Genomic DNA, 25983 nt, shown 5'->3' on the forward strand with positions numbered 1-25983 from the left:
ATTCCACCAGAGGTCCCTTGTCTTTGGTGACAATTTCAAATTTAATCTCAGACTATCGTTTTTGCCATTTAACATCCCAGACTATTATTTTTTGGACACTTTTAGTCCTTCTCATGATTTTTCCTATTTTTAAAAGTGTCGGGGTTATTGTTGAAAATGATGCTCAGGTGGTAATGAACGCGGTGAAAACATTACCCCTTTCGTTACTGACTTCCTTACGTGCTTGAATCAGCTTGTTTCAATCAGTTGCATGCAGCGCAAAAGAAATATGGCACCTCATATTTTGGCACGGGAGGCTTTATCAAACCTTAGAAACGAGATGATTGAGTGTTTGAAATTGTTCCTCATATTATTTCATCTTTCATTTGTATGAACACTTTGGTTTAATATATTTATTTCTGCTGGTTTAAAAAAAAAAATCATTGAGTATCATTTGTATGAACACTTTGGTTTAATATATTTATTTCTGGTGGTTAAAAAAAAAAAAAAAAAAACAATCATTTGAGTATCATTAATGCTGCCTTTAGATTGAAATGAATGGTACCTAAAGTCATAATCATATATCAAAGACATGGGGAGAAGTTGGTAAATAGGTTCAAAACCTCATCAATTTTTTTTTTTAGTATTATCGACGCTATTATAAGGTAGTATCTGTTCAATATACTTTCTCCATTTGTTGTAGATCAAAGAGTAATTTGATTATGTGATCATAAAGTGTTTGGCACATCAACTATATTAATTGATTACACAACATGATATATAAAATAAAAAATAAAAAATAAAAAACAACCAAAGGGCATATTGCAATTGTCAAGAGTGTCTTCATTTTTTTTCTTAACTTACTCTTATATATTGAAAGAGTATTGGTACAATATATAATTTAAAAAATTGGAAAAAAAAAATACTGTAGAGCTAGTAGAGTGAAAAACCCTGAATTACAAATGTTTTTTTTTTCCTGATAAAACTAAATTAAACAAACAATTGACTTGACATAAATCTCACACAACAAAAACACTCTAATAAAAGGTTTAAAAGAACACAATAATATTCTATCCATCTGTCTGCAATAATTTCAGCTAATCTGTCTGCAACTTCTTCCTTCAACCTTCCTTCCCCTGACTGACTGTAGTATAATAATAAACTCACAAGAAGACCAATTCTTTATCTTACATTTCTGTGGAGCTCAGCTGAGCTGTCTTCCCCTCCCTTCAATGTTTGTCCTCAACAGATCATCGCACTTATATGATGTACATACATTTGTGTAGAGACCACAAAACATGCATCCTGGGACATATATGGGGATGGACGACTAGGATGGGACTATGGTGCCGATGTAGCCAAATCCGGCAATGGTGAAGGTTATGACTTGCAGGAAGAGGTATATGAAGTACTGGTTCTTCCCGTACAGGAAATCGTAGCAGCCGCAGAAGAAGAGGAAGACGGCGAACCCCAACTCTTGTGGCAGGATCCTAAGACATAGTAAGTGTAACTAGGATGTTGGATGGGCATCCAGGGAAAAGCAAGCAAGGAATCTCATATGATATGTTGTGAGGGTTTAAGGCGGATGGTTTACCTGTCTCCGAAGAATGACTTTGTCTTCCTGGCTACGGGTTTGGCGGTTGATTTGTTCTTGAGAGCATCTCCCAGTTTTTCGGTGACAACCCACTCGTTGGCTCTTCTGAATTCAAGCAGCCCGATGAAGGTGGCCTTGGTTCGGTGGAAGGACATCACATTCTCGAACAGAATCCAGTAAAATAACAAATGAATCGACCTGAAAAATAACCCCATTAGAGAAGCATTTCTATTAGCTATGGTGACTTAACTGATCAACAGAGGCTAGACTTTTGCTCACTGTAGTGAGACTTGATCCTTTTTTGTGACAAATTTTACTTTTGTGACCAGTTAAGCTGCCCAGGCAGCATCTACTTTGACACCACTAACTAAGATTGGATGTTACCTGGGTGTGCCAACAGAGTTGAGAGTGGTGATGATGCATGGAATGTAAATTGCTCCCCACTTTGGGACTTCGACTTCGGGCACCAAAATGGTCAAGGGAAGAACGACACAGTAGAAGAAGAACGTGACCATGTGAGCTATGATTTTCCTAACGAAGAAGAAGCTGTAGATCACGTAGAACTTTTTCCATACATTCACTCTCTGCACCCATCAAACAAAACCAAATTGTGTCATTTTTCTGTCACTTTTTCAGTACCAGAAGGTGAAGTTACAAGTTCAACTCTTAGCGGGAGCCTTGTTGATTTTATGTGTTCTTTGCCAGCTAGTCACACAAGACATGGTTTAACCCAATGCTAAAAAAATACAGTACAGTAAATTAAATATATTGCGATATGATGGTACAGAGTGATGAGCTGACCTTGTTTCTGACGATTTCCATGACCATTTTTCTGAACAAATTGGCAGGACCGCAAGACCAGCGATGTTGCTGGAAACGGAAGGCCTTGAAAGTACTAGGTAGCTCGCTTTTAACCTTGGATTAAGACAAACATTAACGTTAATTATGAGTAACACTACTAGTTTTAGAAAGCCATTTTCATCGAATGAATACCTGGAGGTCTCCGAGGTAGACGAATTTCCAGCCCTTAAGACTAGCTCGGACAGCAAGATCCATATCCTCAACGGTTGTTCTGTCTTTCCACCCACCAGCCTCATTGATGGCACCAATCCTCCACACACCACCAGTCCCTAACATAAAATTGTTCCATCACGTGTTAATAAAGAGTATAATAAGTCTCAAGCTTCAATTAATCGATCAAATATGTATTCGACTTCAATAATCTTAGCTACTTTCACATATGTATCATGAACACTTTTATCCATTAAAATAAAGTTAAGATGATCAGCTTAGATTAGTAATGTCAAGTAGGCCGACCTAATGCAAAACATTTTTGATTGCCAACCAATACGGAGAGGTGGCCTGGCCTAACACTATCTAATCTATCGTCTATCTGGCAAGTATTATAACACATGATCGAGCTAGACCTGACCCACATTGTCATTTTTAACTTGGATTATCAAAGGAGAATGTGACTATCCCATGATTCTTGCAAGCATTAATTACATGTAGTAAGAAATTATTTTTAAATTACAGCTAGCAGTAATAATAATATACTTTTCACTTACCATTGAATCCAAAGAATGCATGAGTTGATGAACCCACTTCCTGCTCCACTGTAAAATGGTAGTCCAATGACATCTCTTGCATTCTTGTCAGCAAACACTCATCAGAATTCACTGTAAAAAAGTTAATAATAATAATACTCAATAAAAGACAAACACAAGAGAATAAACTACAAAACTTTCCTTTTTCAAAAAATAAAATAAGGTGCTCTCACACCTTAGAATATTCTCATATTCTCATAATGGTAATAACTTCACTTTTTTTTTTAGAAGAGTAAAGTAACATTATATTAGACATTTAGAAGAGTATCAAAGAAAAAAGTTTTGTGGGTAAAATAAGAATATATTCAAATAAAGGGTTGAGAAATAGAATAGAAGAAAACAAAGAGGGCCCCAATCATAAACAAGCTTACGAAAGAGCTGTTACTTTATCAGACATCACGTGACTTTCCCAAAGAAAAAAAAAATACTGCCACGTCTTCATAACAACCCGGAGATTACCCCCGCCATTTTTAATTTTCTCTGTAATTTTACTTATACTTTTTAGTAAATTACTATTAAACCCCTGTCGGTCTTAAGTGTCGGTGAACACTGTAGATTTGGGGACGAAGTCAGTCTAGAGGGGACAGACAGATGGAGGCAGGCCCACGTGGCTCTGACACAAGATAACAGCACGTGGAGGCGTCCCCAAATGACAATTCTACCCTCCCTCATGCTTAGACCAAGACCATCCCGCTTCTGCCCTTGTCCCATTCAGCAAAATGACAAACCTGCCCCGTATATATCTAACGCTAAATCGGCGGTTAATGCTCCACCGCCCACACTCATTTTCAACTTAATGAAGGGATAACGGCGTCAAATAGACCCGCCAGTCACGCTTGCGATTACTTATAAGAAAAATCAAATTATTATTTACAAATAAGAATACGCATCAAAGAAAGTGACTGAACAATTTTGAGTGACATTAAAAGATTCCAACGAAAGCCATTTAAGGTACAATGTTAGTGACACACGAAAGGTATCAATAACTCACAGTAATATATTATTGTGTATTAGTCCCATGATATCATAGTTAAGCCGAAATTTCGTTTGACCTCATAAATTTTGATTTAGTTCTTTTCTAAAAAAAAATATTTTGTCACTGTCAATTGAAATTCTGCGATCGACAAGCATTTTCCTAGTAAAGAAAGTGATTAAATGTGTGATTTGGTGACTAAAAAAAGTCTAAACCCGTGATGTACGGCAGGCATTGCATAGGTGGTCCCCACCATCCATGACAGATGGAGTTTCTGTGGACCCCATTCCCCATGCCAAGAAGTAGTAACTAGTACAATAAAAATAAAAAAGGTAGAATAAATTAAATAATAATAATTTCAACTGCATGCAAAAACACGGCAGAGTAACAAATTTGTTACGGCGTTACCATGCCTAAGAAGACCACCCACCGACACTTTGAATTAAGGTTATGAAGATTAATAATAACGAGATAACGAGATTAAACCCACACGGACTTAACTCAATAGTTTAGTGGACAGCATTTAAAAAGAGATAACAAGATTAGTTTGGTGCCAATTATATTATGGTATATATATATATATATATATATATATATTGGGTGCTTACCGAAACGCCAACGAGCTTGAACGAGGGCAATGTTGGGATTGTGAACCAAGAACGGGATTGCCCGGCGGAGAAAATCGGGCTCGGGGCGAAAATCGGCGTCGAAAATTGCCACGTATTCACATTCTTTAACATAATCGTGTTTTAACCCATCCTTTAGAGCTCCAGCCTTGTATCCACCTCTAGTCTCCCGAATTTGGTACCTAATGTTCACGCCCTTGCTCGCCCATCTTATGCATTCTTTCTCAATCATATCCTATATAAATAAATAAACAAATTAATTACAAAATGTTATGGAAAATAACCATTTATGGGTTCCATGTTTATTATAGAAATTAGAAAAAAAGTAGGGAAATCGTATTGGTTTTGGTAAGTTAATATGTAGAATAAAAATGAAGGCATCCTTAATCAATGCTATAACAACATAGAATAGAATTCAACATTAAAACCTTAAAATAATCACCATCTGTGCTGGAATTTATGGGATTAAGTGTAATCATGAAGCCTAGATCTGGAATTGCATTGGGGGGGCTAATCATGTTTATTAGAAAATATAAATAAATAAATAACTGTGATTGGAAAACAGAACAGTGTTTGGTTGTATACCTTAATGACAAGATCAGTGGAATCATCAAGGACTTGAATCACAATTCGATCGGACGGCCAGGAGAGGTTACATGCAGCTCCAATGGAGATCTTGTAAACCTGTAGGTCCGTCCAGAAACATCATTAAACAATTGGGACTAAGAAACGAGGCAGGCAAAATGTATGTGTCGTTTTCTGAATTGGCCAAAAGCATGAAAATCAGGGAGATTGTGTGGTTTATCAGCACATGTCGGGTAATTAGGGCATGATTAACAAAAAGGGACAGGGATTGATTAGCAGAAAATTAGGAACAGTAACATCTATCGATCAATCCTTCCAAGGAGAATCAGACAAGACAAACAAATAATGAAATTACCTCTTTCTCGTTGAACATGGGGATTTGGATGAGGACCATAGGGTACGAGGCATTGCCGGACTCCAAATCGTCGCGCATTGCCTCCCATTTGTACCGTTTATCCGGTTTCTTAAAGAAAATCTTAACCAGAATAATCACAATCCCCATGTAAAGCCGCTCGAAGAACAACATAAGCGACATGGCGAGGCAGACATAGACGGATAACCTTAACAGAGGGACAATGAGGGGCGCTTTGATGAGTTCCCACATCAGCCCCATCTGCGCCGCTATGTCGGCTGCCGGCCCCCGGAGCGTCTCCGGCATCGATGCCGCCACAATGTTGCCGGAAACCTCCGCCATTCCTCTCCGGCGAGTTGCAGAATTGATCGGAGCAGATCTGCTCTGTTAGTTGAATATATGCGTAGGGTTAAGCTGCGGAGAGGAAGGAGGAATTCAGATACAGCAGAATTGCGGCATCGTGGAGGGAGAGAAAGAGAGAGTGGAGTGTGTAATTGGGAGAGAGAAGTGGGGGAGTTTTATAGTAGAGAGTCTTTTGGTCTCATTACTCACTTTCCATAACTGCTTACTTTTAACCCTTTTTCACTCTCCCCCTAAACCCTCTACTTTTATTTACTTTAACACTAACACTAACAAAAATATAATATTGCCCTCACTGCTAAAATTAGGGGTGTTTGGTAAATAGTTGTTAGCTGATATGAGGGTTTGATTAATTTTAACTAATTGTAAAAAAGTGTTTGGTAAATTAGTTGTTAGCGGATAGCTAATTACATACAAAATGACTTTCTCAAAAAACTTATTGTAAAAGCTATTTTGAGCAGCTTTTTGAATTTTAGCATTTTTGAGCATTAAGCTGTTACAAAAAGTTAATTAATCAAATATTAATATTGATTCTTTAACCAAGTCAAAAAGTTAATAGTGATCAAATAAGCCAAAATTGACTGATAGCCTAACTATTTTACCAAACAGGGCCAATATCTGCTATTTATGAATTAAGGCCCCACCAGAAGCTTAACAACAAGAGTTTACTTTCACCAAAATGGGTAACTGAGTGAGTGGAACATGATTCTGGTATTAAAGGTCATGAGTTCGATTCGTGCTAACTTCATTTTGCTAGGTCGAGCCATCATAAACAATCTTCTTAGTGCGAATTATCTCTCTGTGTGATTTACTAACTATTACACAAAAATCGAATAAAATTTACCCCGTTCACAATTTTGAATAATGGCTATTATGACTTATGAGTTCTCCTTAACCGGGGGTTAAAAACTCCAATCATTATTGTGTGGACCATGGTCCATACAAGTTGTATGGACCATATTTTGTATACTATAAAATAATGTACATTCAGTATAAAAATAATGTACATTAAACACAAAAATAATGTACATTGTATTCAGGGGATGTACATTATTTTTGTACTGAATGTACATTATATGGTATAATGTACATTCAGTACAAAAATAATGTACATTTAGTATATTAAAAATGTACTTTATGTTATGGTCCACATAACATTGTGTGGACCATGGTCCACACAATAATTTGTCTAAAAACTCGATGTAATAATTTTTTTTTTTTTTTTGAATGCAACTCGATGTAATAATTAAACATTAAAAAAAAAAACGAAAGAATTATCTATGATATGTTAGGTAATAACTATTGTGTAATGATTTTCATATGCGGATATGGAAAGAGTCTCATGATGAGTTTCTTTTTTCTTTTTTTTTTTTTTTTTTTTCTTTACTTTTAAGTTATGTAATACGTAATATTATTAGGGTAATGTAAATATGATAAAATTATACGGAGAATAATCTTATTTTTAAGTTATGTAATATTATTAGGGAATGTAAATATGATTATATTATACGGAGTATAATTTTATGAGTAAATACTAGCTAAGGTCCCTCGAATTTGGTGGTTTCACCACCTTTAGTCCCTAACTTCTGTAATTACCATTCGTGGTCATCCGAGTTACGAAATGTGACCTACTACCATCCTTTCGTTACATCCCTCTGTCTCAGCCGTCAAAATATGGGTAAATATATAATTTTCCATGTCCTTCCAATGAACCCATTGCCGAAAACCTCACCAACCCATCCCGTCTTTCTTCTGCACCAGAAAGTGCTCCAAAATTGCAATTTCCTCAAACTTGGAGATGATGGTGGAAGTCGGCTGCTTGGGGAGACTCTGTAATTTTCATGGAATTCGTGGTCATCTGTAATTTTCCTCATGTCTTGGTCGTGAACCGAGACTCTGTTTTCTTGTTCGTGTCCACGTCGAAGAAACCAGAGAGGTCGAAGCTTGGGGAGAGAGAAATGATGTCGAATGTGTTCAGGCACGTGGGTTTCATCGAGGATCCCGCTGCGTCCGGGGTGGAGTGATCGTAAAAAATGGTACTTGGAGATTCTTCGTTCTAGGTATCGGCGTTGGAGATTATGGGTTTGGGTTGGGGTTGGATTTGGGTGAAACCCTTTTGGAACCAGGAATTTGCTAATTTTCTTGTGACGCGGCATTCGCCGGCGTGCTGCACGTGGTGTGGAGGAGCCCTTCCTACCGGCAGGACTCCGCCAGCACACTCAACCCAAAATCTCGTTTAGCAGAAGATTTTCTAGCTTCAAATCGCGGTGGTACACGCCGCGGCTGTGGCAGAAATCCACGTAGGCGGCGAAGCTTAAAGTATTTCCAAACTACCTCCTTCAACCGCCCCTTAGCCACCTTGTTGAAAAGCTACCCTGCATTTCTTGGGCATTGATTTAACTTTAGCCAAAGTTTTTGTTTTGTTTTGTTTCTTTTTTTCTAATTTAATTTCTTGCATCCAGTTTCTAAATGGGTAATCACTGCTTCCAAAACCAGTAGACTACGCTGCAGCAGCCAGGTTCGTCGCTCTATTTCTCCGTTCCCTGATTGCAAGTCGCCATCGCCGACCACTGGTGGTGGGGGAAGAAGTTTGAGAGCGGTGGTTATCATCGTCGGCAGGAGTCGAGGAGACAAAAGCCAAATGACATATTTACCCATGATTTTAACGGCTGAGACGGAAAGAATTAACGGAAGGATGATAGCAGGTCACATTTCGTAACTCGGAGGACCACGGATGGTAATTATAAAAGTTAGGGACTAAAGGTGGTGAAACCACCAAACTCGAGGGACCTTAGCTGGTATTTACTCTAATTTTATCATAGTTTAGATTATATGATAATCTTGAGTAATAATTCAATATTGTTGTCATTTAAAAAAAATAAGATAAAATGAAGGTAATGTGATTATACAATTGGTGGGCTCCTTCGCTCCTAATAAGCGTCAAGCACTAGTCCTTTCACTTAAGAGATGTTGCAGACTCACCATAATTTACTCCTCCATCTTGTCGGGCCAAAGTGTAGGACCCTTGAAACAAAAGATTTCGCCTTTTGTGGATAAGGTACTATAATATATGACACTATACAATATTAACTAAACACAAAATAATATTACATTCTCATAATCTTACAACACCTTTTACCGACAGCAGCAAAACGCAGATCAATGGAGGAGACGTCAGTGTCATCCAAACCCACAACTAGTCCCTCCTCACCATCCTCAATAGTCAAAGCGGCACATTCTTTTCATAGCATCTCAGTGTCGGAGGAAGCCATATTGGAAAACAGGAAAACAGCTAACCTGGAACAACCCAAGGAAAAAGATTTGTACAAAGATGAGAGAAAAAAACAGTAGTCCCTCTTATAATTCAAATTTTACCAGTTAACGAATCTATTTACAGGTTTGCAGGTTCTTACAAATATGCCGCGTTTAAATCTGTCCCCTTATGAGTTACTCCTGCGTGATATTACTATGAGTTTATCTATGTTTTCAAATATTTCCCTTTGTTTTGTAAAGCGCTCGACTAATACTGTGGCTCACTTATTAGCTAGGGATGCTAGTTTAGCTGTTGGGAGTCGTTTTTGGTGTGATATCGACTCGTCTTTTCTTTCAATTGCTTTGTGTAATGACTTGATTAGCTAATGAATTTTGTGTGGTTTGGTTTTCAAAAAAAAAAATAAAAAGGTAATACTACTAGTAAATCCATCTTTTTTTTTTTTTTAACCACATAGATTTAACTCAAACAAAACCACTTCTTTATAATCGAACCAAGTTTTGGTCAGGTCTCGTACACATTGTGTTATGTTAGAACTCTCTCTCGATATCATACTTAAACGAATCAAACTCCCGTAAACTTTTTTATTTTATATTACTTGTCTTTTCACAAGATTCGAATTTAAGAGCTTATTTAATCTTGTTTACTATTTTATTTTTTTAATAGCTTTTCGATTTTCTTTTTTCAATAAAAAAATATGGATGATAGTTTACATAGGTACTCTTTCATTTACTAATAGGTCAAAACCTCTGCTGAATCTGTGCATCAACATGTATTATAAATCACTACTGACTCTGTTACAATCTATTGAAGCACAAAAAGTTAATATCTCTAATGGGGTTCGACGTTGTGTCCTCCAATTTGGGAGTCAACATGTATTATACATCACTACTGACTCTGTTACAATTTATTGAAATACACAAAAAATCATTATCTTTAATGGGGTTCGAAGTTGTGTTCTCCAATTTGGAAGAATTACAATTATACCACTTAATCACAAGGTCTTTAAAAATTAACCGGGAACGGGGATGTACTAGATTCAAATTCATGCCAAATTGTTCTCTAACCCAACAACTAATGTGACAATTTGGGACATATTTAATCCGCAGACTAAATTTAGTCAAACTCCGTACAAAAATTGTGATAAATTTCGGAATATATAATATCCCATCCATAACGTTATTAAAAACTTCAATCTAATTAGTGCATGTTTGATGTTTCAATCAAAATTAAGGCATCTGATTTTATTAAATCAATGTCAAGAATTACAAGAACCATAGAAATTGAGATTTGATTGGATAGTTGGATATGATATTTAAGGTTTAGATAGAATTCGAGGAAGAGTAATCTTAATTTTATAACTACAACAATTTACAATTGGCTAACACAACCAGTCAGTAATAGAGAATATTGTTAACAAATAACAAAATATGGGAAAATATGTTGTTATTGCTTACAATGAAAAACAATTTCAAACCCTGGCCCTTATAAGTTTTTTTTTTTTTTTTTTTTTTTTTTTTTTTTTTTTTTTTGGTCTGAGTGCATTTTTATACCACTCAATTTACCAATGACTCAAGTAAAGTCAATCTCCAAATCACAGAAATTAATTACAAATTAATCTACTAAGTGGCTTGTGGTCTATTGGTACTTAGTTACTCCTCTAAGCAGGAGGTGATAGGTTCAAACCTTTTTTGAGACAAAAGTAGTGTGTATATAAGGTACCCCCTTATAATAAAAAAAAAATTACAAATTGATCTTTTCAAACATAGCGAATTATATGAGTTAATATCTCCAATGGTCCTCTGAGTATTAACAATTTACCAGTTGTGGTCATTTGAGTTTTAAATAACTTCCAATGGTCCTTTTAGAACGTCTTGTGGTCATTTAAACTCAGGATTTTTTAAAAATTAAGACCACATGTGAATATTTTTTAAAACATGGAGAACCATTGGAGATCATTTAAAACTCGAATGACCACAACGGGATAAAACTCTAATACTCGGAGGACCATTGGAGGTATTAACTCCGAATTATATTAATATATTATTACCCCACATTAGCTAAGGATTATATGTAGTATGAATTATTTAAAATTTATTTATTTTTACTAGCACTTGACTCCTCCTTACACCGATTTGTCTAGCCCAATTGACACCAACACAATTATCTTTCTAGAAGTAACCAATTTCATCCGAAACACGATAAACAATCAAAAGTATAAAATCTCGTTAAAGTACTGATCTAACAAGAAAATTTGCACATATCAAACCTATCAAGGAAAAATAAAACTACTATTTCACCCAAATCTTGTATATTTGGATAAATTCTAATCCGTCATGTTAATAAAATATAATTTATGCAACCTTTGCAGTAAATAATTTTGGGAAAATTAACGTAGAAAATATATACAGTACACAAATGTATGGAAGCACTAATTGTGGAAACCTAAAAGTTTAATTAGTAGCTGCAAGGCAAGTTTCATGTGAGGCTAAAACAAAAGTATTTGTCCAATGAGTTAAAAGTATAATGTTGACATGACTACATAACTCAAAAAATATAATAATGGAATACAACTAGCTTTACCTGTGCTTTCTATTATTACAACCTTTCTCACCCTCGTCGGCAAGCCATAACATGTGCCTTTACATCTTACTCTTAAGTTTAATTTGCAACTATATATATATATATATATATATATATATATATATATATATATCATTAGGAATATAGGAAGTCCTCGTATTGCATCTCGATCTGTTTTTATTTATGTTGTTGTAATGAGACACCGTATTTTTCTTTTAATTTAACAAGAAATTTCGGGTGCAGTTATTTTATAATTCATAAGAGAGTGTTTTGTCATTCTTGAGGTGTCGGAAAAAATAGGATTAATTAATTTTAGTGTATAACTCCAGTTGAGTGGCAGAAGAAACAATGGTCATACCCACAAAAAAAAAATTAAAAAAAATTGAAAAAGCGAAGAAATGTATCCTAAAAATGTATGTCAAATACATTTGGTCAAGCGATATAATTGTGGCTCTTTCGATTAAGAGGTCACATATTTGAACTCCAATGGGAGCATTGACTTTTTTTGCTTTAGTAAGATGAGAAAGTATATACGGACAGATACGACATTGTAACAAAGTTAATAGTACTAAAAAAAAGTTATACATAATAATATAACACCTCTTTAATTAGAATTAAAAATGCTATTTTACTTTAGCGGAGTTACCACGTGTACACTTCTAATAGTGGTGATAAATTTCTATCGTCACGCAAAATCACTATTTTTCTTTTCTTTTTTGAATTTACACCTCCTGGTGTGATAATTTTTTTTTAAAATTTTTAAATTGATTAGTAAATATTTTTTAAAGAGTCAATTAAAAGCGTCACGTTAAAATGTAAATCTTAAGAAAAAAATTTAAAACGGAAACATAGCATCTCTTTAAAATTTTGTTCTATAAAAATAAATATTTTCCTTTTTGTGAGTGCTGCTTTTAATTTGTCGGTTGATCTGAAGAATTTAGATCTATCTTTTTTTAGAAAATAAAATCGGTTGGTGATAGAGAATTAAGTTCGTGGCAAATTTATTTCCAAAAATATTTATAATTTTTTTTTAAAAAAATGCTTTATGCATAATAATTTCATTTGGTGCAATCATTATGATTTATGAATTGAATGAGTATGAGTTCCAGTTTTATTTTCCTTACCAGCATAATAATTGGCGTTTCAGTTCAATTTAATATTACCAAATACCAATATTATTATTATTTTTTTTTATCGAAAGGACGGGTAGACCCGGGGGCGACTCAAGCTACTGGTTGAGTCTCCCTAACGCTGCGAGCACTTGTAACACGGGCTATATCTTGGAGGTAAGCCTCTTTGCTAATGATGGGGCACGAGCTGAAAGTTGTCCAAGCGTCACTTTGGAAGGCAATTATTGGTGCACATATTTTGAATTAAATATTTATTGGTTAAAGTTGTTTAGAGTTGTTAGAGTCCTCAGCTTATCTTGTTCTGCTCCACCTATTGTGGTGCTTAGACTAGTTATAAATACTCTTGTATGTTTACGCAGAATAAATATCAGACACTATTTTAATTCACTTGGTATCAGCCTTACTCTCGATCCTATGGCCAACCCCACCGATGCCACCACCGAGGCAGTAGCCACGACCACCCCCTCGCCGGACGTAGTTACGGTCGCCGATCAGCGACCGCCCAATGCCCTTCACCAGGCTCACCACTACGTATCCCTAAAGCTGACAGCCACGAACTACTTGTTCTGGAGAGCGCAGCTAGTGCCGTTCCTGCGAGGCCAGAATCTTTTTGGGTTTGTCGATGGTACCAACGCCTGCCCGCCGGAGTTCGTTGCCGCCACCACCTCGACGGCGACTCCAACAGTGAATCCTCTTCATGCCGCCTGGGTCCAGCAAGATCAATCGATCTTGAGCATGCTGTTCTCCTCGTTCTCGGAGGAAGTTCTTTACCTGGCGATCTGACACTCCACGTCCAGAGGTGTCTGGGTTGCGGTAGAGACGGCTCTGGGCTCTACTTCCCGTTCTCGTACGTTGAGTTTACTAACTCAGTTGCAGGGGCTTCAACAAGGTGACTCCACACCTTCTCAATATTTGGGGCGGGCACAGGTTCTGATAGAACAACTTGCGCAAGCCGGCCGTCCTCTTGGTCTGGATGAGCAGAATCTGCACATCTTCAGGGGACTTAGACCGGAATACCGGTCACTGGTGGCGTCCCTAACCACTAAGTCTGCTCCGCTTACCATTCCAGCGGTGACGGATCTTCTCAACACTCACAGCTATCTATTTCCTGAAGACACACTGCAGCATGCTCCATCTCTGGTTGTCACGATGGTAGCACATCAACCGTCGACTTCCAGAGGCCAGTCCGAAGGCGGAAGAGGGCGTGGACGCAACCACCGTGGCCAGCGTGGTAGAGGACAACGGGGGCGTGGTGGCGTACGCTGTCAGATATGTGACATACCTGGTCACACTGCTCTCACTTGCTACCGGCGGTTCGAGGATTTTGGCGGTCCACGTCCTGCACATCCGCCACCTCAGGCGCATGTGGTCTACCAGCCTCAGCAGAATGATATCGGCACTGCTCCCTTTTCCAATGTTTGGCTGCCGGATACGGGAGCTAACGCTCATGCAACCCCCAACGCTGATGGCCTAGTCGGAGTCGAACCGTATGCTGGTGGTGAGTCGCTCCATGTCGGAGATGGGTCAGGTTTGCTCATTAAAAACACTGGTTCTGTTTCGTTTAAATCTCAGTCTCGGTCACTGTTACTAAATCAAGTGCTGCATGTTCCTAAATTGCGTGCGTCACTTCTTTCTGTTCAAAAATTTACTCAAGATAATAACGTATTTTTTGAATTTCACCCCGATTATTTTGTTGTGAAGGACCGTTCCACCCAGCAAACACTTCTTAGGGGTCCTAGCACACAAGGGACGTACTCGTTGAATCTCTCCAAACCGGCAGCTTTTGTGTCAGCCAAAGCGTCTCCAGAGATTTGGCATGAACGCCTTGGGCATCCACACTCCCGTGTGTTAAAACAAATTCTATCTTCCTGTCCAGTTGTAGGGTCTTTTCAATCTTTAAATAAATTGTGTACTACGTGTCAGATGGGCAAGTCTGCGCGCTTCCCGTTGTCACGACTGGAAAAATCGAGTACCAAGTCTCTAGAGTTAATTTTTTCAGATATATGGGGTCCAGCACCGATTCCGTCTGTAGATGGGCACAAATACTTCATGCTCTTCGTAGACGATTTTTCTAGATTTATGTGGATATATCCTATGCATCTTAAATCAGATTTGTACTCAATATTTGCTAGGTTTCGTGCCTTGGTGGAAAAACAGTTCTCCACCTCGATTAAATGTGTCCAATCAGACATGGGGGGTGAGTATCTCAAGTTAAGTACGGCTCTTGCCGCTGCAGGTATAAATCATAGAAAGTCATGTCCACATACCCACGAACAAAATGGGCGTGTGGAACGCCGCAACCGGCATGTGGTGGAAACAGGACTAGCTATGTTAGCTCATGGTCGTGTTCCCCAGAAATACTGGTCTTATGCCTTTGAGTCAGCAGTGTTTTTAATAAACCGCATGCCTTCTAATGTTTTTGGGGGCTCAAGTCCGTACTATAAGGTTTATGATCAACATCCTAATTATACGATGTTACGAGTGTTTGGCTGCGAGTGTTTTCCTAATCTCCGGCCTTATAACACTCACAAGATGGACTACCGCACTGTGCCGTGTGCCTTTCTTGGATACCCGGACTCTTTTTCTGGATACAGGTGTCTGGATCGGTCCTCTGGCCGGTTATACATTGCCCGCCATGTTCGCTTCAATGAGACGGTGCTCCCATTTGCTAAGCCGGTGCCGCTTCCCTCCACAGCAGATGATACGCTGCAACCGTGGGCGTGTGCTCCCCTACAACGTCATGCACCACCACCAGTCTCATCTGCAACGGCGGTCCCTGCTTCCGATGCTCATCAAACAGGCCGGCTTGTCCCTACATCATCTTCGACAGCAGGTGCGGCCATTTCTTCTTTCCAGCCATCCACCTCTTCCACGACGACAACTCGCCGTCGACGACAACGCCAGCAGCGCCCTCTCATCCGCACGCATGTTATGTGCTTGCGGACAACAACTGATGCACAGAGACGGCAGCCGACGGCCTTGGTTGCGTCCATTGATGATGACGAGCCGTCATGCCATTCTCAAGCAGTTCGATTACCACAATGGCGTGATGCCATGTCCGTGGAATTTAATGCTTTACTTAACAATCACACTTGGAATTTAGTTCCGTATCACTCCGGTATGAATGTAATAGGAAGTAAATGGGTTTTTCGCATCAAAAGGAACTCTAATGGCACCATCGAGCGTTATAAAGCCCCCTTGGTAGCTAAAGGGTTCAATCAAATACCCGGAAAGGACTACGTGGAAACATACAGTCCGGTAGTGAAGCCGACAACCGTCAGAATCTTGTTGTCTTATGCTGTTTCCAATCAGTGGACTATGTGTCAACTTGACGTCCACAACGCCTTTTTAAATGGCTATGTGACTGAAGACATATACATGAAGCAACCGCCCGGGTTCGTGAATCCAAACTACCCGGATCATGTGTGTAAGCTGCAACGGTCGTTGTACGGCTTAAAACAGGCCCCACGGGCCTGGTTCACAAGACTCCATGACTACCTACTTCAGATTGGTTTTTCCCCGTCCAAAACGGACGTCTCTTTGTTTATTTATGGTTCAGGAAATACTCGTGCTTATTTGCTGGTGTATGTGGACGATATTCTCCTAATGGGGAATGATCCAAATATGATACAGGATGTGCTAGCGAAACTTTCAGATGTGTTTCGCATTCGTGACCTTGGCAAACCAAGGTTCTTTCTGGGGATTGAAGCTATTGATAAGGCCGGCAGTCTAGTGCTATCTCAAAAGCGCTACATGATTGAGCTTCTACGAAAGGCGGGTATGGAGTCGTGTAAACCCCTGGCCACACCCATTGCTGTGGCTGCTCAACACACGTCCTCGCCTTCAGCTGCACTTGATGATTCGACACCATATCGACAACTTGTGGGTTCGCTTATGTATTTGTTGATTACTCGTCCAGATTTGGCTTATGCTGTTAACAGGCTTTGTCAATTCATGCATGCACCGACCCAAGAAAATTGGGTCGCGCTCAAGCGAGTCCTGCGTTACATCCAGGGTACTCTGGACCTTGGTCTTCGTCTTGCCCCCTCGGCTACACCAGTTCTGCATGCCTTCTCCGACTCGGACTGGGCTGGCTGCTCCATTGACAGGCGATCAACTGGGGGGTATGCTGTGTTCTTGGGTCCCAATTTACTGTCTTGGGTCTCTAGGAAGTAGCGAACAGTGGCTCACTCCTCAACCGAAGCTGAATACAAAGCCCTAGCTGACGTTGCGGCCGAGGTCACGTGGATTCAATCTCTATTAAGTGAGCTTGGGTTGTTACCGAAAACAGTTCCCGTCCTATGGTATGATAACCTCGGCGCCACCTACTTGTGCTCAAATCCGGTGTTCCATGCACGGACGAAGCACGTAGAAGTCGATTATCATTTTGTTCGGGACAAGGTGTCCAAGGGTGCGCTCATGGTTAACTTCGTCTCGACACACGACCAGCTTGCTGACATATTCACCAAGCCACTTTCCGCTGCTCGTTTTGGTGACTTACGGTGCAAGCTAGGCGTGGTTTCCTGCCCCCCGCCTGCTTGAGGGGGAGTATTGGTGCACATATTTTGAATTAAATATTTATTGGTTAAAGTTGTTTAGAGTTGTTAGAGTCCTCAGCTTATCTTGTTCTGCTCCACCTATTGTGGTGCTTAGACTAGTTATAAATACTCTTGTATGTTTACGCAGAATAAATATCAGACACTATTTTAATTCACTGCAATAAACCAAAAATGCTACAAATTTCAATAAACTTTACTTATTTTTATACTCTCTAACTCATTACGATTACTTAAAAAGTCAAAAATAAAAATTATAAAGGTTAATTTTTTATTAGTACACCAAAAGTTATTATTAATAGTAAGTGTGTAATTTTATTTCTTCATATTTGAGCAACAACGTAACCAGTAAATTTGTGTGGGTATCTGATGTGGTAAATGCGGCGATTCCCACGGATACGTACAAGTATTGAGGTTAGGCCGGGTTTAGGTCATTTCCTAATCTTCTTGTTGGTTTAAGCTAATGAACTCGGGGGTGACGTAAGGTCAGAGGGTCCCGAGCTGATTAAGGTTTTATAGAGTTGTCCAAAAGTCCATCCCCTCAGCATTTAATGCTGTATTTATAGGAGAGCTGAGGAGAACACATGCCGGATGCTCGGCATGTTGGGCACGTGTGGCTCATGCAGAGGGGCAGATCAGAAGCCTTACTGATTCCCCCACATGTCCAAAGATTCCTGACGCTATTACTTTCTACCTCCGTTTCGCTAGCTTAGAGGAATTGCCACCTAACCTTCTAAGTGATGGAGGTCGGGTTTTCCAAATCACCCTGACCCAATATGACCGGGAAGGATCCAGGATCTAGATAATAGGACTACTAACCAAGCCTCGGTCAGTACTTCACAGTATGGTCGGGCCGAGTAGTTTTGGGTCGGGTATGATTCCTCTCGGCGACCGGAAACCGACACCGACCCAACAGACGGTACGGGTAAGTCAGGATATATTCCTCATCAGTATCATTATTTTTTCTCAACTTAAATTTAGTTTTCTTTTTTCTTTTTGTACAAAAAAAATTAATGTATAAAAATTATATAATTAAAAAGCTCTAATTGAGATTTTTTAAATGACACCTATAATGATATATTTTTAATTTTTTTTAAAAAAATATAAATCTATAAGTATATAAAGTAATTACTTTGTGTAATATTTATGTACATCAAACTTTGTTTTTGTAAACATATAGAAGCAATATTATGAATATTTACAGAGTGAATGAAAATAAATATGATGTACCAGCAGTTTAGTGCTTATGTGCATTAAGGTTTATGTTTATTACCATACAGATCAAATACTATGAACATAGTACATGATAAGTGTTATTAAACATAATGCACATGTAATGTAATTTCATGCACATTAAACTTTGTTTTTATAAACATATGGAATGAACATTATAAACATAGAGTAAATAAAAATAGATATAATGTGCTTGCAATTTAGTGTTTATGTATTTAAGGTTTATAATTATATAGAACAAATATTATGAACATAATACACAGTGAATGCTATTAAACATGGCATGTATGTAGTGTAATGTTTATATAGATTAAACTTGTTTTTATGAACATAAATAAGAAATATTATGAACCTACTACAGAGTGGATGAAATACATATGATGCACATTTAGTTTACGGTTCATGTACATTAAGTCTTATGTTTATGAATATATAGAACAAATATTATGAACATAATACATGATATATGTTATTAAACATGAAGTACTAAGTGGCCCATGGTCCCAGGAATCATCAATAACAACAGTTCCTCTCCCAACCACTCACGACGAAAGAAACATTCAAGATTTCAACAACTTAGAGTCTCTTGAGGACTATCTTGAGACAACACTTGTGAGTACTACCTTAGATTTGGAACTCACCAATGGGGAGCAATATATATATCTTTAGACGGTGCAGGTCAAAAGGGGAGGCCATTTATGTGTCACGATCAAGCTCGAGAACCATTTTAATCATTTGTTTTGCCAACTAGCCGGCATCAAAAGTTGCATGGACCGCTCTCTACACCTTGAGGACAAGGTGTTTTTTGAAGGGGTAGAGAGTGATACACATCAAATGAAAGAAATAATTGGTGGTTTAATTAGTGGAGGTCTAAAAGGAATGAATCATATGTACTTAGAAGATAATTGACTAAATATTAGTATAAGGAAATTATTTATATTAGAATATATCATTTACCTTGTATAGTTAGAATAATTTTAGTAACTTAATTATTATAGGTGTTAGTAATTTGTATAAATAGGTCTATTGTATATGAATACGGGGAACCACCCAGAGAAATATATAGTTATTCTAGTTTTGTAGTTATTCTTCTTGGAGCCCTAACACGCTCGAAGTGTGAAATTGGAGTTTGTCGTGACTCAAATACGGTTAGGAGCCAGAAGCCTGCTCGAAAGGTTTCTTCCATTGCATACTAAATTTCTGTACGTAACATACCCTCGTCACACGTCGGCAACCAATACTTTGTCCCGCCTATAGAAACATCCATAACACAACCTTAGAGAGATAGGACTGACCTACACACACACAAAACCAAATAAAGAGTAAACTGGATGAAAATAAATTCAAAAACCCTCATCAAGAACACACTGCCATAACCTCCTAACGCACTGCCATATATCGTTGCACACAAAAACCTCACACCATGCATAAACCTATCCCCTAACCACCCAAAGTCCTAAAAAAAATGCGCAACCAAACCACAACTGATAAGCACTCAAACGTGTAGACGAGCCAATGAACATACAAACACGGCATAGATGCACAATGCATTATACAACGATGCACAATTCAGCATAGCACAAATAAACACCACAAAAATGACATGGTGACGACACACAACCCAGAAAATAATTACCAAAAAAATGACAGATAAACACAGTAACAACAATAAAAGAAAAATGGGAACCTACACTCACCAGAATTTATCCCGAACTGATGACACCCAAACACTAAAAAAATCACCAGAACCAACGACAATCAATACACCGGGAAAACAAAAACCTGGCAACTCTATACCAACGAACCAACACACACAAACACAAAAGGCATGTTTGGTTAAGTCAAACCGCTAAAGAAAACGTGTGGCTAATAGCTATTTCACTTAGCTAATCGTCAAATTTGACACGCTATTAGGAGCAACTTTTAGAATAGCGTTTCATTTTGTTATTTACAAAGTTTAATTTTGCCCTTATTTCTCTGATCTCATCCCCCGATCTCAAGCTCCTCTTAGTCTCGAATCTGCATATCTTCGTCTCAGATTTGCTTCTCTCAGTCTCATATCCACTCCTAGGCCACAAATTGCTCACAGGTTACTCTGCATACGTCTATCTCTGGCAAGCTTTCTGTTAGGAATATAGCGAAATAATGCGAAAGCGAAGAATCGAAAATTAAGAATTATAGAAGTTAAAATAATATAAATAGGAAAAATTATCTAAAACTGACAGATAAACAAACGACAAAGGGATATATATATATATATATATATATATATATATATATATATATATATATATATATATATATATATATATATATATATATGATGGAATTAATTAAACCGGGGGTCCGACTTAACTAACCTGAATAAGAATACGAATAATAAATAAATGACACGAATGATATAGTAAAGGCCGTGAGACCGTAGATTGTATTAAATGCCGTAGAATTGGCTATTACAATAGTATTTTAGGACAAAGTATGTAGGAAATGTAGATCGTAGATAGCGTGTCCCTTGTTAGAACAAGGAGGGGGGATTTTATACAAGCCAAGCCCCCAACCGCCTCCCCCTAAAACGGGGGGTTAGTTGAATCTAGAGTTGACCGCGGGGGCCAGGTCGAGCTCATCATGGGCCCAGGCCGGGCCCATGTGGAGGTCGGCCCGGCCTCCTGGAGAGGCAGGCCCGGCCTATTGGAGAGGCAGGCCCGGCCTCCTGGAGAGGCCGGCCCGGCCTCCAACGTGGCCCGTGCGGGGCGTGGCGAGGCCCCGGGACATCTCGTGGTACGTGGCGCCGCCCCGGGACCCGTTCTTGCTTCGCGCCCTCGGGTCGATTCCCAATATATCCGTCATCAGTCCCCCACTCTCCGAGCTGCGAGTAATCGTCAGTGAAGGAGAGTAGATGCTCCGGCCGACCCCCCAAAATGTTGACCCCGAGACGTCCGCGTCCCAGCCTTATAGGTGACGTCAAAGTGCACTTCTTGTGATAATGATGAGAACTCCATCCGGAACATGACTCCTTCATCTGGTAGGACGCATACGCACCGCCGGATCTCTGCCATGTCACTCCGTCACGGCGTCGGCGTAGTGGCGTCGCCGTGACGCTACCATGGGGGTGGCCTGCAGGCCGCGCCTTCGTGGCCCCCCAGCCGACCTCCCGGGCTCAAGCCACGCCGGGGTCGGCCTCGGCGACGGTCGTCTCCCTCTGCCGGGGTCGCGCCATCCTCCGGCGCCGAGGTCGCGCCGACCTCCGATGCCGAGGTCGCACCGACCTCGCCCGCCGAGGCCGTGCCGACCCCGGGGTCGGCCGACCTCGTGTGCCGACCTGCCACGCCGAGGTCGGGCTGACCTCGACCTCGGCCTATGGCCGAGGTCCTCCAAACCGCCCCTGTTTTTTTTTTTTTTTTTTTTTTTTTCGAGCCTAAGCACTCGGGCTCCTCCGTCGGGGTTGGTACGCGAGGTCCGGCCTCGTGTCCCCTTAGGGTGCGATAGCCGCTCCGTGCTGGCTTGTTCAATCCTAGGCACTCGGGCTCCTCCGTCGGGGTTGGTACGCGAGGTCCGGCCTCGTGTCCCCTTAGGGTACTTCAGCCGCTCGAGCTAAGTCCTTCCGGACTACGCCACCGGGCTCTTCCGTCGGGGTTGGTACGCGAGGTTGGACCTCGTGCCCCCTTAGGGTGCGCCTAACCGCTTGGGCCCAGTCCTGTCGGACCAAGCCACCGGCTCCTCCGTCGGGGTTGGTACGCGAGGTTAGACCTCGTGCCCCCTTAGGGTGCGCGTTAGCCGCTCGGGCCAAGTCCTTTCGGACTGTGCCACCGGGCTCTTCCGTCGGAGTTGGTACGCGAGGTCGGCCCTCGTGCCCCCTTAGGGTACGTCCTCCGTCGGGGTTGGTACGCGAGGTCGGACCTCGTGCCCCCTTAGGGTCCGCGGGGGGAAGTCATGAGTGAGCACCCGTTCCCCCTTTGTTTCATGATTTTTATTTTATTTTATTTTATTATTTTTTTTTTTGAGAACCAACTTCCTAACAAGGGTCCTACTCACAACGTGTTTCGTGACATGAAACTTTATTCCGCTTATTGTTGTTCACCAAGACATTATTGGGGGAGGGGAATGGTCCTCCTCCTAGAATAGCAATGCCAAGATCCTCCTCTTACGTGGCCGTCCTGGTGTGGACCTGGCGGTCCTTTTGACCAATTTGGCGGCACGCCTTCAAGTAGCAACTGCGGCTCACCTTTTGGTCCCCTCGGGCGACCCCGACCCCGGTCGGTGTCGGGAACGCACAGGTGCTCCATGGAAATCACGCACCTGAGGTCCTCTAGGGCGGGTCGGCTGAGAATGATGTTGTGGGCGCAGTTGATTTTGACGACTACGAACTCGACCTCCCACCTCCTGGTGTGAGGTGGGGTGCCTATCTCCGCCTTCAAAGTGATCGACCCCTCTGTCTCGATTGAGTCCCCCGTGAACCCGGATAGGGGGGTTCGTACCTGCTCCAGCTGCCCTCTTGAGAGTCCCAGCAGGGTGAATGTGTTGTAGTACATGACGTTGACCGAGCTACCCGTGTCCACGAGCACCCGGTGCACCACCACGTTGTTGATGTCCAGCTTGACCACCAAGGCGTCCCGGTTGGGGAGGGGCCCGTCAGGTAGGTCGGCGTCGGTGAACGTGATGGGCTCCCTCTTTGATTTCTTCTCGTGGGGTGTTCGTGTGACCTCCCCCACGTACAAGCTTCTCGCCCACCTCTTCCGCTCGGCTGGCGAGTCCCCTCCCTTAGGCCCCCCGAAGATGACGTAGATAGTACATTTCCTCGGGGGCTGGGAGTCCTCTGTTGTCTTCTCCTCCTCCTCGGAGCTGTTGTCGTGGTGGTCCCTCTTACGAGGAGCCGAGGTGGATGGCGCCTGGCCACCCCCCTTCCTCCATACATTGCCTTGCTTCTGGCCCTGCGCCTGGCTTTGCGCCTAGCCGGGCCTCTTAATGAATTGGCCGAGGTAACCCATTTGGATGAGCTCCTCGATTTGTCTCTTTAAGAGGATGCATTCGTCTGTATCGTGCCCCTTCTGCCGGTGGAACCTGCAGTACTTGTTGGGGTCCCCCCTCGCCGATATCTTCATGCACTCCTCCTTCGGGAATACCACGATTCCCTGGTCCTCCGCGTGCGCCAAGATGGTACCCACAGGTTGTGTCAGCGGGGTGAGATAGCGTGTGGGGTTCAGCCTGGGCCCCTCAGCGTACTCACGTCGGTGTGGCCGCGGCGCCTTGCGCTCCTCCTGGGGCGCCTTGTCTTTTCGACCTCTTCCTTCCTCCTGTTCCTTCTTCCTCTTCTCGGCAGCCTCGACGTCAGCGTACCTTGCTGCCTTGTCCATTAGGTCGGTATAGGTCCTGGGGGGGTACCTGATGAGGTCCTGGTGAAAAGCGCCTGACCTCAAGTTGTTTCGGAAAATCACCATGGCCGACTTCCCATCAAAGTCGGCGACCCCCATGGCCTCTTTCTTCCACTTGCTGAGGTACTCGGCCAGTGACTCCGAGGTCCCCTGCTTCAAATCACACAAGTCGGCAATTTGCTTCTTCCGTGGTATGCTGGTGGCGAAATGGGATAGGATATGCCGGGTGAGGTCCGCAAAGGTGGAGATGGACCCCGCCGGGAGGGATCCGAACCAATCATGCGCTTGCCCGTCCAGGGTGGCGAAGAACCCCCTACATAGGATGGCGTCTGTTGCCACGGTGATCATCATGGCGGCCCTGTACTTGGTCATGTGTGCCCGCGGGTCCGTGGTCCCCGAGTACGCTTTAATGGTGGGAAAGCAAAAATCTCGAGGTAAGGGCTCCTCCATGATGGCGTTTGCGAACGGGGAGGACAACATATCCTGGGGCTCTGGAGATCCGTCCCTCTCATCGATCTTCTTCTGGAGCTCGTCCATCCTCCTCCGTAGCTGCTCGACCTCTACCCGATGGGAGCTCGGAGCTCTATCATTCGTTTCACCCGATCGTTCGACCCGGGAGGCCTGCTCACGTCGCCGGTGGGGTCGGGGGACCTGCCCTGCGGACCCACGCGAAGCTGCCTCGTGTCGCGACTGGGCGCGTGGCCCATGGCTCGGCGACCTCCGAGTGGCCGATTCTTGTCGCAGTGGCCGGTGGGAGCATAATTCCTCCGCCGGTGGCCCGTTTGCTGGCCTCGGACCCAGCCTGTCCCGGGCCGACACGTGATCGCCCAACCTCTCCAGGGCGGGCCTGATTTGGGTTGGTGCCCTTCCATCGCCGTCGCGCTGGCAGCCTCGGCGGGAGTCCCCTCCTCCCCGCCTCTCCGATGGTCGAGGCGAGTTGACCTCCCCCTGGGTGATAGGTGCTTGGGGTGGCCGGGTGCTTGGACCGCTGCGCCCCCGGGTGGGGGGAGGTGGAGGTGACGCCGGCGCCCCTCGAGTGGCGCCTAGGTTGGCGTGTTCCTCTGTCCGAAGGCCCGCCGCGACGCGCGCCAGCGCCGTGGAGGCTTGTTCGAAGACCGTCACCCCCTCCTAGATGAGCGCGCGAGCCGGAGCGGGGGCGACAGGGGGTGGTGGCGATGCACCACTGCTACGGTGGTTGGTGAGCTGGGCCCTCAGATCCTCCCCCGACCTGGTGGAGGCGGCCGGTTGGATGCTGGGGGCGGGGGCCCCGTTGGGGCCGTTCCCGTTCGCGACGAGCTGGGTGCCGCGGGAACATTGGTATGACGAGAGTTGGATCTCGATCGTGCCATCGCTGTGGATGAACAATAGTGGGGAGAGCGCTTAAGCTTGTACAACAGCTCTCAACAAGAGCACCAATGATGGAATTAATTAAACCGGGGGTCCGACTTAACTAACCCGAATAAGAATACGACTAATAAATAAATGACACGAATGATATAGTAAAGGCCGTGAGACCGTAGATTGTATTAAATGCCGTAGAATTGGCTATTACAATAGTATTTTAGGACAAAGTATGTAGGAAATGTAGATCGTAGATAGCGTGTCCCTTGTTAGGACAAGGAGGGGGGCTTTTATACAAGCCAAGCCCCCAACCGCCTCCCCCTAAAACGGGGGGTTAGTTGGATCTGGAGTTGACCGCGGGGGCCAGGTCGAGCTCATCATGGGCCCAGGCCGGGCCCATGTGGAGGTCGGCCCGGCCTCCTGG

At 42.2% G+C, this 25983-nt stretch overlaps 2 protein-coding genes across 2 annotated transcripts; both read right to left on the reverse strand.

The window, feature by feature from the left end:
- Positions 1-907: 907 nt before the first annotated feature.
- Positions 908-6225, reverse strand: LOC109158538 (glucomannan 4-beta-mannosyltransferase 2-like). Its single transcript, XM_019306452.1, has 9 exons — positions 5720-6225; positions 5365-5463; positions 4762-5014; positions 3142-3252; positions 2567-2703; positions 2375-2488; positions 1958-2157; positions 1574-1771; positions 908-1469 (listed from the first exon to the last, which is right to left on the reverse strand). Exons 1-9 carry the CDS (start codon positions 6056-6058, stop codon positions 1310-1312), a joined length of 1611 nt encoding a protein of 536 aa, XP_019161997.1. The 5' UTR covers positions 6059-6225; the 3' UTR covers positions 908-1309.
- A 14975-nt stretch (positions 6226-21200) lies between these two features.
- Positions 21201-24755, reverse strand: LOC109158519. Its single transcript, XM_019306433.1, has 2 exons — positions 23970-24755; positions 21201-21209 (listed from the first exon to the last, which is right to left on the reverse strand). Exons 1-2 carry the CDS (start codon positions 24753-24755, stop codon positions 21201-21203), a joined length of 795 nt encoding a protein of 264 aa, XP_019161978.1.
- Between the last annotated feature and the right edge of the window lie 1228 nt (positions 24756-25983).

The sequence above is a fragment of the Ipomoea nil genome, unplaced genomic scaffold (genome assembly GCF_001879475.1).
Source record: "Ipomoea nil cultivar Tokyo-kokei standard unplaced genomic scaffold, Asagao_1.1 scaffold2821, whole genome shotgun sequence".
Lineage (NCBI taxonomy): Eukaryota > Viridiplantae > Streptophyta > Magnoliopsida > Solanales > Convolvulaceae > Ipomoea > Ipomoea nil.